Genomic DNA, 13206 nt, shown 5'->3' on the forward strand with positions numbered 1-13206 from the left:
CTCACCTGTAAAATATATTGTTGATCTGCCGCCTCACATACGCTCGCAGACCCAGGAACTTCCCATAGATCCTGTGCAGAATAGTCTTTAGGAAGTCTCGTTCTCTGGGGTCTTCACTGTCAAAGAGATCCAGCAGCTGTGGGGAGAGAAATTCAGTCAGTGTCTGCATACCACCTGTCTGGACAAAGCTACCAGCGACACTGGGCACTGCTCCTGCTCGGCAAAAGTGGCTCTTCCAGCTGAGTGATGCCTTCAGCACCCTGAGCACAGTGGTCGCTTCCCTGAAACATGCAGCCTCCTAGCCACAAGCTGGAACCATCAGCACTTCTTTCATCTTTGGAAGCACAGCAATGGCCTGCACGCTCTACAAAGCTGTGTGTCCCCGGATTTCCCCTGCAAGGCTCCCAGTGCCCCTCTCCACCTGTACAATGAACGATGAGTTCCAGGGACTACAGCTCGCACACACTCTTACCCTGCACAGAGAATTCTGGCTGCTCATTCAAGACTAGACAAAGGAAAAAAGAAAACCCACATCATCAAGCACCTGCTGACAAAGCTGGACTGTTTGCATAACACCTTGACCAAAATCTGCTGCATGTCCTTCATAAAAGTGGTGCACAGTGGCAGGGGCAACGATTACTTACAGATAGTACAAACTTCTGGTCAATGTATTTCTTGGCTACGTTTGGTTGAAAGTCAGGCGATTCCAGGAACCGGAGGAAGAATTCGTACACCAGCTACAGGGGAGAAGGAGAGATCACTTAGAAATCCCCCCCCGTCCTCTTATCAGTGTTTACTTCAGATTTTAAATGTTTTACTTCTCCTTAAGGATTCGGGGAAAGGCTGTGAAGCCTGAAGGGGAGCACAGAAAACACAGGACCTTGTGGGATCAACTTAGCTGCCCTTGCTCTGATGGGCAGGGGGCCAGTGGTACATAACTGCCTACGTCTGCATGAGATCTCATCAACTTCAGGTCCCAGCAAAGACAAGTCACCTACTCAGATGAAGACACTAGGCCTGGGAAACTCTTCTCCCACCTTCAGCCCACATCTCTACAGAGAATAGAAACCTCCAGAAGAGATGGCAAAGGCTCACGCTTCATTGGAAGCCCTTGACACACCAAGGAAGAACAGAAAAGCAGAGAAATGAAACGGACCCCAGGGAAACACGTTATGTCCTCTGCCTCCTGGGGACTGACTCCAGGTTGGCTTGGCCCTGCTAAGCCATGCGAGCTGCATGCTGTGTTCCACTCAGACAACAAAGGGTAGCTTGCTTTAAGAAGGCTGTCAGTGCTGACACAGCAACATCTGGTCCTGCTGTCCTCCTAGAGGGACGAGTCCATTCCAGGGCTGACCCTGCCTAGCGCTTCTGAGGGGCCAGCAGGCCAAACAAGAGCGCTGCATCCCAAAGGTCTGACTCTGGAGCTGAAGGACCTATGGGGCCACCACAGGTAGGGCCCAGCTGCCAAGGACAGCAGCATAGAAAAAACTGAGGTGATGACCAAAAAACTCAGCACACATTCGCCACAAATCCATGCTGGCTGCTGCTGACTTAACTCTGAGAAACAAATGCTTCCTGGCATTCACAGCACTCTGGTGCTGAGGACACACCATTTCTATCGACACTCACATCCCTATGTCAACTGCAGCAGTGAGAAGTGATTAACCGCTGCTGCAGAACTGCACCTTATTTCCTCTCTGTATTTTCTGCTTCATTCTGCAGTGCCTGGCTCTTGTTCTGCCTTTGTCTGCTTGACAACACATCCCTGTGCAAGTGCCTGGGGAGACCTCCACAAGCTTACCTCCTGACTTCCACTGCTGAGCTCTGCTAACCCACGCTCACTGTTGCTTTCATAACCCTTTTCACCTAGTTTGTCTTAAAGTCTTTTTCCCAGGGGACAGAGCCTAATGAAAAGATCCTTGTCTCCCTTCCCCCTCTTCCTCCCCTCCAGTTCCCTGTCTTTTCTGGTCAAACATTTGCTCCCAGTTAACGTAAGTGAATTACATCCAGCATACAGGAGACATGGTAGAAGGTGCCAGCACAGGCTTTGCTTTGGCACCAAGCAGTCCTCTTCCTCCATGTGTCTCCCAGGGAGCTGACCAAGGAGAGGAACGCTGAAGCAGACAGAGGTGCTGCCTCCAATGCTGCTGAAGCCCAGAGGATGCAAGCTCTTGAGCCTTCGGGAGGGACATTAACACTGCTGGGAATTGCTTCTTACATAGGCAATATGGCACAACTCCCTCACTCCCAGTAAAGTGTTCGCTCCCAGACTACCTCAGGGCCATGTGGGACTACAGCCATCTGCAGGTGAATGTTGCACACAGCCATCAGCATGTTTCCAGGACATCCCTGCTGCCTGCATTGCCTACAAGACACCTCTGACCCATGGGTGGCAGGTCTGGTCTCTCCCAGTCCCCACACCAGCAACCCTCGGAGGCTGGGGAAGCAGCCAGCGGTAGGGCTGGCAGGCTCTAGCCTGCCTACGTGGACTCTCAACATCCTGCAGATAAATTCACCAGGTCTATATCCTCCTCCTCCTCCTCACCTGAAGGTGCGGCCAGGCAGCCTCTAATGTAGGCTCATCTTCCTCAGGGTCAAACTCCGCTCCTGTGGGATTGGATGATGGCGGGAGTGTCCGGAAGAGGTTCACTGAAAACTGAAGTGAGTCAAAAGGTGTATGAATGACATCCCTGCACCTCATGATGGTCCTCTCCATAGCAAATCCTTCACTGCAGAGCAACACATTGTGATTTGCTACAGCTGTGCCCACAAACAGATCCCTCCCTAGAGGCTGCAGGGTTACAATCTGCATATGAACTCTGTAAGTGCAGTCTCTGCCAGAGACAAGAACTTCCACCACTTCCTATGCCAGGCACTGTCACTGCCCCCCCCTCCTTCTCTTTCTGGGAGTAGGCAGGAAAAAAGGAACGGGTAGGACTGGGGTCACACTCCTCTCTGACAAATCCCTATCCCCTCCTCCCCCCCAGGCTTCTGAACAGTCCCTGTTTTTTGGGCACAAAAGCACGTACTGGCCCCATGCCCTACCATGATAACAGCTTCAGGATAGATGGCCTCAGTGACAACATCTCGGTTGTGTGTGATGTATTCCACCATCTCGTTGAGACCTGCTCGCTTCACCTCCTTGAACTTCAGGTCACTGAGAGGGTCAGAGATGAAGTCAAAAAGCACGCAGCACTGCCGCAGCTTCTGGATGAAAAGCTCTTCTCGTTCGTGTGGAGGAGCATCTGTCAGAGAAAGCAGGGATGTCTGTCCTTGGAGATAGGCAAAACATCTTCCTGGTTTGTTCCTTGTCCTGTGTTCCCCCCGCCAGCCCTGTCACAGTCCCCCTTGAACTGGTGGGGGAAGAGGGAGAGGCAGTGTTATCCCTGCTATGGAGATGGGACAGTGGAGGCAGAGGGATTGCAAGGCCTCTGGAGCAACTACTCCATAAGGCAATTTCAAATACAGTAGTGGTGTCTGATCTGATAAGCATTGATCCCTTCCCAGTACAAGGTATGCTGGAAAAGGAACTCACTTAACTAGCTGTCCTGGTTTCAGCTGGGATAGAGATAATTTTCTTCCTAGTAGCTGGTGTAGTGTTATGTTTTGGGTTCCATATGAGAAGAATGTTGATAACACTGCTGTTTTCAGTTGTTGCTAAGGAGTGTTTACACTAAAGTACGGGTTTTTCAGCTTCTCATGCCCAGCCAGCAAGAAGGGTGGAAGGGCACAAGGAGTTGGGAGGGGACACAGCCAGGACAGCTGACCCCAACTGGCCAAAGGGGTATTTCATACCATGTGACATCATGCCCAGTATATAAACTGGGGGGAGTTGGGTGGGAAGGGATCGCTGCTGAACATCGGTCAGCAAGTGGTGAGCAATTGCATTGTGCATCATTTGTTTTGTATAATCCAATTCTTTTATTATTATTATTGTCATTTTATTATTATTATTATTAATTTCTTCCTTTCTGTCCTATTAAACTGTTCTTATCTCAACCCAGGAGTTTTAATTTTTTTCCCCAATTCTCTCCCCCATCCCACTGGGGGGTTGGGGGGTGAGCAGCTGCATGGTGCTTAGTTGCTGGCTGGGTTAAATTATGACACTAGCTCCCTTCACAGACCAGCGACACTCACACCCTGCACCCCACGGTCACAAAGGGAGCTGGGCAGAGCACAGTGTAGGCTAACCTTCCTCCCAGAGAGCAGCCCAGAAGAGAGAGGCCAAGGTGGCAGAGGACCTCTATTAACAGCATTCTCTTTCTGATATTATATCTGATATAAGCCACTGGAAACTAGGCACTGCTAAGGCCAATCAGGCAACCTCAGAACGGCTGCTGAGCTGCAAGGCAGTCAGCCTTCCTAAAAGGGCTGCCTGTTTCTGTGAGCAATGTCAGCAACGGGTCTGGCTGAGTGACTGCTGAAAATGCTTTCTCCTCGTCCGCACTTAAGTCATATTTAATTGCACCATTATGTAGACTAACTGCTAATGCTGGGTAATTGCCCTAGTGCGGACAAGTTCAATAGCACTACCGTAATTTGCAATGGAAAAACAAGGAGGAGGAGGTCTGATCCTCTCCCAAGAACAGGTGGCTGTAGGAACCAAAAGCAGTCTGCACCAAGGTCTCTGCACTTCCTGCTGAACAATCTGAGGCAATCCTAAGTACAGACAAGCATGAGAGCTTAAATCAGTTCAAACAATAAAGTAAGTACTAGAGTTCGTATTGAGCATCCTCCTTTTCTTTTAGGCTATCCATCAGTTCTCAACCTGCTGCCAAACCAAGCACCTTTCCCAGAGCCATCCCTGCCACACTGTCTGCAGGAGGTTAGCAGGACACTGCCAGGGTCACTTTGGGAAGAGCCCTTACACCACTGCATTCTGCCTGGAGAAGGTGCAGCTTTCATGCAGGTCACTCCCACCCACAGCTTCTTTACCTTTAAGGGCTGGGAGCTTTTGCAGTTCCCGGTTTTTGCTCAGATTGAAGCGAGAAGAGCTGTGCCGGCGCTCCTTCTTCACAATCTGGGGTCCCCCCGAGTACTTAATCTTATTCAGCTGGGTTGGTGGGGGAGCACTGTTACTGGGCCGCTTGTTTGAAGTTGTCTGCGGCTGCTGCTGTGGCTGCTGCTGTGGCTGCTGCTGCGGCTGCTGGGCCTGATGAGGGAGAAAAGAGTAAAACAACTCATAAGTTTTTATCTACAAGCCTCCCAAGCAATCAGATACCATCGGCATCTTCTTGGACTGAAGAAACTGGGCACGTTTTTCACTGTTGCACTTGCAATTCAGTGCATCTCACCCACTTCTGCAGGGCTCTAGACCCGTTGGTTGCATTTGCAGCATACCTGCAAAGTGAACACCAGTTTTACTCATATCTGCGAGGTACCAGAGAGACACCAGAGCCTCTGGGCACAGCGGGTGCTAGGGATAAAGAAAGCAAAGGCACATCCTGCAACAAGTTACAGGAGTCTGTTGACACAAAAAAGCAGAAATAGGAACTTTCTGTGGTCCAAACAGAAAGATCAGTGTACCGCTGCCTCTGATTACAGCACTCTACCAAACACAGCAAACATGTTTTGAAAACTAGCAAGTTGTTTCCTTATCCTTGTGCAGGGAACCACCTGGGAAAAAGCAAAACAGCGTATAGTACAGAGCAGACACGACAGCCCTGGAAAAGCAATAGTGAAGACCACTAAAATCATCACTGCATCCATAGACCAGGAGCTGCTAGTCTACAAACCACACAGGTCACACCCAAACCTTAGGTTCCAGGCTGCAGGTTTTCCCAACCCGTCTGGGCTGCTCCCTCCATCTACGCCTTGTCTCAGCCTCACTGCTGTCTGGACTTCTGTCAATTTGCTTTTTTCCACATCGCCCCTTTTAGCCACACAAACTCTTTGCCTGCACTTTCCTCCAGCAGACATCCTCTCCACTTCATGCTTGTTAAACAGCACTTACAGAGGCACTTTCTTATTTTTAGCAAGTGACCAGAAACTCAAGCCAGTGTTTGCTCAGCTCAGCTCTGTTCTGACCTTGCTGAAGCTCTGCTGGTTCAAGTCCCACTTGGGCCATAATGGCTCAATAACTAACCCTTTAACACCACACTGACCCAACTCATGGAAAACTTAATATGGAAGAGGGCAACATCCTGCCAACAAGCCTATAGCAGAGGGCTCAGCTGGAGACAGCACTCAGCCTACTCTGGCTTTGCTGCGTGAGCCCAGCAACACTCCCTTCCTCAGCTCTGCCACCTCCTTCCTGCTGGCACATGAAGCCAAGGAGCTGCAGGGTGAACCTGTTTAGGACACAACAGGGATAGCGCAATGGATGGGGAGCAGAAGTGGGTGAAATCCTTGGATGTCACCCCCTCCTTCCCCCATAAACTCCCAGCTGCCACATACAGCATAGCAGTACAAACGCACACCTCCCCAGAACACCAACCAGCAGGATTTTGAGGGAAAGCACCAGCAGTGCAGAAGCTCATCAGAGCTCTCCTCCGAATCAGATATGGCCAGTCTCTTCCTGTGAGAAGCAGCTAAGCTGCAGCTTACCCTGCACAGTCCCTGAACTGAGTCCTGATGGTTTCCAAAGACGTGCAGCACAGCACCACAGTGCAAGAGCAAGAGTTACTGTACCCGCAGCACACAGGGAGGCAGCAAGGTAGGAACAGGGAAAGCTGCCTACAAGGAGACACTGCTCTACAGATTAGGATCTGTAGAGCAAGTGCAAAGACTCCCTGTGAAAAACAGTGCCCAACACGAAACACCAATTGTTTTTTCAAGCCATTACTTTGCAGCAGAAATGAGAAGTATTTTGATTCTGGTGTGACTCTGCTTGAAGGAAATCTTAAGCGGTTCTGTTTCAAGCTCAGCTCCAAGCCAAGGTGTGGGGAGACAAGACTTGAACTCTCTTCAGTTTAGATTTGATCTGATTCCTTTCATGGAGCAGCATTGTCCCACAATGAGAGGAGGGAGCAAGATAAGCTTGTGATGAAAACAGCTGTGCCTGCCAAACAAAGCAGGCCCAGACTACAAATTGGAAGCAACTTATCCTGAACAGCAGTCTCTCCTCAGTTAAGTAAGGCTGAATCCTTGCTGGCAACCTTCCAGGAGTGAGAATTTCATTCTTCACCCTGAATATTTGGGTATCAGGGCAGCATGAGCCACTCAGATGTTGTCCAGATGCTTTTGGGAAGGCTAGTCCTCTACTCTGCATCACTCTCCTTCAACAGAGAAGAAGGGCAAAACCTGAATGCTGAGCCACCGCGGAGAAAAGATGGTACAGAGAGAAACAAAAGATGCATTCATTAGTGGCCTCACAGGTAACACTGAGGGAGGAGGACAGATGGGTCCTCCTAGCTGACAGGACATGCCTGTGCACTCCCCACCCACCCAGAAATGCCACAGGCAAATGTTCTGAGCATGGTGTGTGTACTGCATGCTAACAGGCTGCAGCCACTCTGCCTTCATTAGGGGTCTGGACAAGTCCTTGCCACCAGCTTCTACAGTCTTCAACAGCTGGCATGAAGAGAGACAAAACACAGCTTCAGGTTTAGCTGCTGGTTATTTAGGAAACAGGCATACGCATGCAAAAATCACATAACTGAGTTTGCTAGAGAAAATCCGATGATGGGGGAGGTCAGATACGCTCTTGCGCTGCAGTGCTCAGAGGGTTTTAGGATGGATTGCCTCTATATGGCCTTCCTGGCATCAAGCTGAATAGTTGCTTTCAGGAGGTGCTTCCTGTGGCAGGCCTGCTGTCCTTCTGCCTTCAACACCTCCTACCCTGGCCACATGAATCAGAAGAGACTTGTTTTAAGTTTCCTAACACTTTCTTCTATGAAGTTTACATCCCTGAAAACACAGCAGACTGCTAAAACTGAAAGCTTTTCTCTTAATGCACAGGTATCAACCTCACAGATTGTTTCCCCGACACCAACACCAGCTGACCCCTACATGGCTGCAGGCACACATCTACCTGATCAGGCTCAGCCCCATCCTGACAGGCAGGGCTCACACCACCATGGCAAAGCTGGCTGCTTGGGAAACACTGTTTGCCAACGGCTGTTACGCTGCACGTGCTGAAGCGACTGGAGACGAGCACAAAGCTGTTTGCCCAAGCACGGTGCGGCAGCCCCACTTTTTCTGCTGCGGAGGAGCGGCTACTCGTGCCGACAGAATGGGCCAGCCCCGATTGCAACCATGTTCTAACTCCCCCAAGCACAGGCTCCCTGGCTTCATAGCGCTTCCTCCCCACTGGTTCCCACCACCTCCTTGCTAGGAACTTGTCTGCACAAGTCAATGAGCCCCAGGCCCTGGGCTTGCTCTGTGCCGTTTCTCTTCACCCTGGGCTCCCAGGGACAGAGACCCTTTTCCCTCAGCCACCCTGAGCTGTGCCGGCTTCTCCTCCGCTCTCCTACCCATGCATGACCTCACCTCTGCAGGCACTCCTACCGTGGCTGAGTGCATTGCCACTTGGAAAGCCCTTCTGCCTCACTGGTCCCTTGAGCATCCCCCGCTTGCTAAGCTTCTCAGCCCAGATCTGCTCTCAGCTCCTCCTCCTCAGATGACTCTTCCCTTCCCATCGCTCAAGTCAGTACCTGCTCTCTTTGTCTGCTGTTACACAGCTTCCCTATTAAAATCAAGCTCTCTGCCTCAGAAGTAACATCAACACACTGTAACGCCCGTCTCTGAATAATGAACTCCAGGTACTGCAGTAACAAGCCCCATGGAGATATCTGCAAAACACGTTAACGCAGCAGCTCAGTGAAAAGGAGCACCCTCTCCCAGTGCTGCAAATCTCATCAGCGAGGCTCCAAGCTGCCCTTGAGGCTGCAGAGCAACTCCTCTCTCCTCTTTACTGCTGCTGCTAATCCCTGCTCCCACTTCCAGGTCATTAACTCTCTTCCCCACCCAGCTGCCTCTCCCAGTCTTTCTGGCCAGGAGTAACTCTTTCTCATCCTGTCATTCAATGCTGCCTTGGTCTCTGACATTATTTCTTTTTTCTCCTTAAATAGCCATGCAGAAATTCTCTCCATTCATATCTTTATCATGTTCCAGAGGGAATGAACTAAACAAACCTTTTATTTCCCATTCCCTGCTCTCATGTTTTCCTCCACTGTTCCTGCCTCTTCTGGAGCAAATTGCCCACACAAAGCCAGGGGCTGGCCAAGCTCTGCTAGCTCTTCACCTCAGACAGCTTCACCCTAAGATGGGCATCTAAAAGAACACCGCACTACCCCTGTACTTACAAGGGAACTCAAACACTTGCCTTCCCTTGTGGGGATGCGTCTGCTTTTGAACATATCTGCCCTTCCGGATCAGCTCCACTAAAAGCTTCTTCGCTGCAGAGAACAAAGCACTATGCTTAAGGGTTTCTGGACTGACTCCTACCCTCTTCATCTCCCTCCACAGAGGTCCCCACAGGACGTCCTCATCTGCTGCACTTGCTCAGATCTGTTAAACCAGAGCTGCTCTTCAACAAGCTTTACTCATTCCACCAGCCAGACGACTTGCCTGCAAAACAAGTCACAACTTTCTGGTACCAGGATAAATTAGGGCTGAGTCCTCCCCTGTTCCTTGGAACATGGTGCGAGAGAGGAAAGCGCATACTGGAAGAGGGCTGCCCAAGTGCTGCTTGCCTGCTGCAAGCCCATTAAGCATCTGTTGAGATACAAAGAAAAAAAGAAAAGTCTGTGGCGCACACAACTTTCACCCTAGAAAAGGCAACCAACCTAACTCCATGGAGGAATTTACAGGGCACAAAACTCTCACAATGGCAGCAGAGGCATCCAGGCTAGGCTCAGCCCATCAACCCCACCAGGCAATACCACTCCTGGTGTTTCACGAGTCAAACCACCTCCTGCTTTTGACACAAGGAAGGAGTCTCGCTCCCAGCACAAGTCACCTAATTCCTCACAGTCCCCAATGGGAAAGTCAAAATACCTTTCTGTGCTTCCTGAAGAGCAGGAAAATCGCATTCAAACTGGTGTACATTTCTTCTTATCAAGCAAAGAGCTCTCTTCCATTCTGCAGCAGAGCAGTCCAGAGACAGGAAAGCACCAAGAGAGAACAAACTTCACTGCAAACTCAACAGGGAAAGGGAGAAGAGACCTGTGGCACTGCGCACTGCAGAGATGTCTCCTTTCTGCTCTGCTCTCTGTTCCTATGATCAAAGGAGACCCAGCCTTCCATCTTAAAAAAGGGCTGGATTTTGTTTGGAGTATGAGGAAGTGGCTGGGTATGTTTTGTGGGAGGGAAGGTTAGACGCATCCCTTCTAAGTTTCTTCTGCACCCAGGCACAACCAGACATTACGTGCCGTTTCAGGTCACAGAAGGAAGCTTGTAGCCTGCGCTATTCTCCCTATCCTAGTGAACCACTTGTAAGCAGGAGAGCAGCACCACAGCCCACTGCTGCTTTGGATGGGGACAGAGCGCTCTGCTTTGATGGCTATCCGTCACCCTTGCGTTGTAAGACCCAGGCTTTCCTTCCTCTTCCCAGAGCTGTGAACTCAGCGGACAGATAGTGCCAAATAAATAAAAGGTAAGCCTGACCCCATGATGCCAAGGCAGGAGTTCTCTCACTTCCTTGCAGTCAGCAGACAGCTCTCCCAGCAAGCTGTGTTCAGCCGCATACACAAAATAGCATGGGCAGAGGCCAAGACCAGGATGGGGTACAAAAAGAGGATCTACAAAACTGCTACCTGCTCCGAGGCAAACAAACTCAGCTTCTCATTCCTCGCTGGCCACACGGCAGGTTAGGCGTGAGCACGGCTTGGACCCTGAAACCAAGTGGCTAGTAGTAGGGATATTTTCTGAGCCTCTGCAACATAGATCTATGCTTTGAAGGAGACTAAAATAACCTTATTTTGACTACGACCATCCCACTGAACTACAGATTTCTTCCTAGTCTTCATTAGCCTTACATGTCTCCTAGCCCCAGTCCACCAAATTACAAGTGCAACATGTTCCAGACAAGACTCGAGCACACAGGCTTCTATGGACACAGAAGTGGCACAGCTTGTTTGCCAAATTGCATTATTAAAAAAAAATAAACCACACACATATGCATGCTTTCTTGGACACGCGTACAACGCCCTTCTGAGCCAAGTCTCAAAATCCACAACCACACTGTTTGAGTGCCAAACTCAAGTCTACCAGAAAAGTTCCAGTTTACCCAAATTTTTGCTAATTCTAAGCACAGCTTATCATATCATCACGTTCTGCTGAGGCCATTCTAACACATCGAGCTTGGCAACATCAAAATTGAGGGTGAAAGAGACTCTGCACAGCTGGGAATACAGACTGTGCCTTCTTGTGAGTAATGTTGTGCTCGGCAACAAGGCTGTTATACCAAAGGAGAACCATATAATCTCTAGCAGTTTACCTCTGTTCTTTCAGGTGCCCTATCCATTACTTCCTAATCTCACTCCCCCAGGAAATGCCTCAGAAGAACACGTTCCTCTTCTATTGCTTCTCACTATTCTCCCACTCTGACACAAGGTGACAGGAGAGTTTATTGCGTTTTGCTCTGACAGGAGCAAGGAAGCTGCTCCCGCCTGTCGGGCTTCCTCCTTCTTGATAACTGTGGCTCTTCCCTCTCTGCGGCCAACTTTACCACGCTCTGCCCACCTCTGTGAGCAGCACTCGCTGTCAGCTTCGTGCCAAATCTCTTTTTGCAGGGCTGTAGGGTATGAGACTCATCCTGTCTCTACTGTAGTCATTGTTCCCTTTGGGCCAACTTTCAAGGGGAGCTAACTTCATCTTAACTTTAGTCTTTGCCACCGTCTTCTCCGATTCCTTAAGATCCCGGTGACATACGCTATCTGGCAGAGCAGTCTGAAGGAGCTAGAATGAAAGATGTTATTCCTCCTCAAAGATGACTTGCACACGCACACTGCTGTATCCACGACGAAAACCTTACCTCTTCCGAATTCTCTGCCCCACCATCCTTCCCACTACTGCTGCCGCCGCTGCCGCCGCCAGGCTTTGTGGTGCTTTTGGTAGACTTCGGAGACTCCTGAAACGACGAAAAAGACATTCAGAGAAAATTCCACCTTGTGCTGAATTTTAGCACCTCTCTGCCGAGTTCAGCTGTGCACCACCACAGACCCACCCCGCCTCCGCCCCTGCAGCAAGCCCTGCTTCGGGTGGGAACTCCCAACCCTTCTCCCCGCGGGAAGGGCACCCGGAACGACTCCCCCGGTAGCGGACACCCGTGGCGGGGACACGGGCCCAAGCAGGAGCGGTGCTGGCACGTCCCGTCCCGGTCACCGCAGGCTCAACCCCGGCCGGGCACCTCCGGGTGACAGGGCCCCGCGCCCACCCGACCCTTCCCCGGGGCACGGCCCCGCCGCTGCCCACCGGCTCTACAAGGTGCGGAGCACCCACGGTCCCGGCGCTCCCGGGGCCACGGCCCGGCCCGCCCAGCCCCGGGCGGCGGCAGAGGCGGATCCGGGCCCCCGCCCCGCCTGCGGGCAGCACCGGGGCCGCGGAGCACCGGCAGCCGCCGCCTTCGCCGGCCTCCCCGCGGTGGGACCGGGACGCGGGTGGGGTCGTACCTCCCCCACCGGGGGCATCGCGGGAGAGGGGCTGCCGTGCCCCGTAGCCCCCCCCACCTCCTACCGCCTCCCGAACGTGCGGGGAGCGGGCCGCAGCCCCCGCTCACGCGTGGGGGGGGGGGGGGGGACGGGGACCGGTACCGGCAGCGATGGTCGTGTGTCCCCCCCCCCTCCCCGCCCCGCCCGGCGCGCGCGCGCCCCCGCCGCCCTCCTGCACCACCCGCCCCGCCCCGGGCGCGCGCGCCCCCGCCCCCTGCCGGCCGCAGCCCCGCGCGCGCGCGCGCGCGCCCCCGCCCGAGGGCCGCGCCGAGGAAAGGGCCGCGGACGGGGAGGGCGACGGGAACGGGTGACCGGTCACCGGACCGCGCCCGGGCCGTATGAGAGGGGGGGGGAGGTATCCCGGCGCCGCCGCCGCTACCGCCCGTCGCACCTTCTCCTTCTTCAGCTTGTAGGGCATGGTGAGCGCCGGGCCCCAGCCGCTCCGCGCCCGCTGCCGCCGCCGCCGCCTGCGCCCGGGCCCGGCCGCAGCGCCTTGCTCCCATTGGGCCAGCCGCGCCGACCTGCCTAGTAACAGTTTCCGCCAGCGCTGCGCGGCGCTGACGCAGGGCAGCAGATTTTTTTCATTGGCTAAACCGCGGACTGGCGCCGGGCA

General features: G+C 52.5%; 1 protein-coding gene across 2 annotated transcripts in view; it reads right to left on the minus strand.

The window, feature by feature from the left end:
- PPP2R5D (protein phosphatase 2 regulatory subunit B'delta) overlaps window positions 1-13122 on the minus strand; it is a 32032-nt gene extending 18910 nt beyond the window's left edge. Inside the window, exons 1-7 of one of the 2 annotated variants that reach the window (XM_052805733.1) lie at window positions 12985-13122; window positions 11918-12013; window positions 4936-5152; window positions 3046-3245; window positions 2546-2656; window positions 645-737; window positions 6-136 (exon numbers count right to left, since the gene is read on the minus strand). In XM_052805733.1, the coding sequence (XP_052661693.1) occupies window positions 6-136; window positions 645-737; window positions 2546-2656; window positions 3046-3245; window positions 4936-5152; window positions 11918-12013; window positions 12985-13011 (875 nt within the window). In that variant the 5' untranslated portion in view covers window positions 13012-13122. Of the gene's footprint in view, window positions 1-5; window positions 137-644; window positions 738-2545; window positions 2657-3045; window positions 3246-4935; window positions 5153-11917; window positions 12014-12554; window positions 12619-12984 lie in introns of those variants that run through there. The other variant, XM_052805734.1, reaches the window with a different exon arrangement.
- Between the last annotated feature and the right edge of the window lie 84 nt (window positions 13123-13206).

Source organism: Harpia harpyja, chromosome 13 (genome assembly GCF_026419915.1).
Source record: "Harpia harpyja isolate bHarHar1 chromosome 13, bHarHar1 primary haplotype, whole genome shotgun sequence".
Taxonomy (NCBI): domain Eukaryota; kingdom Metazoa; phylum Chordata; class Aves; order Accipitriformes; family Accipitridae; genus Harpia; species Harpia harpyja.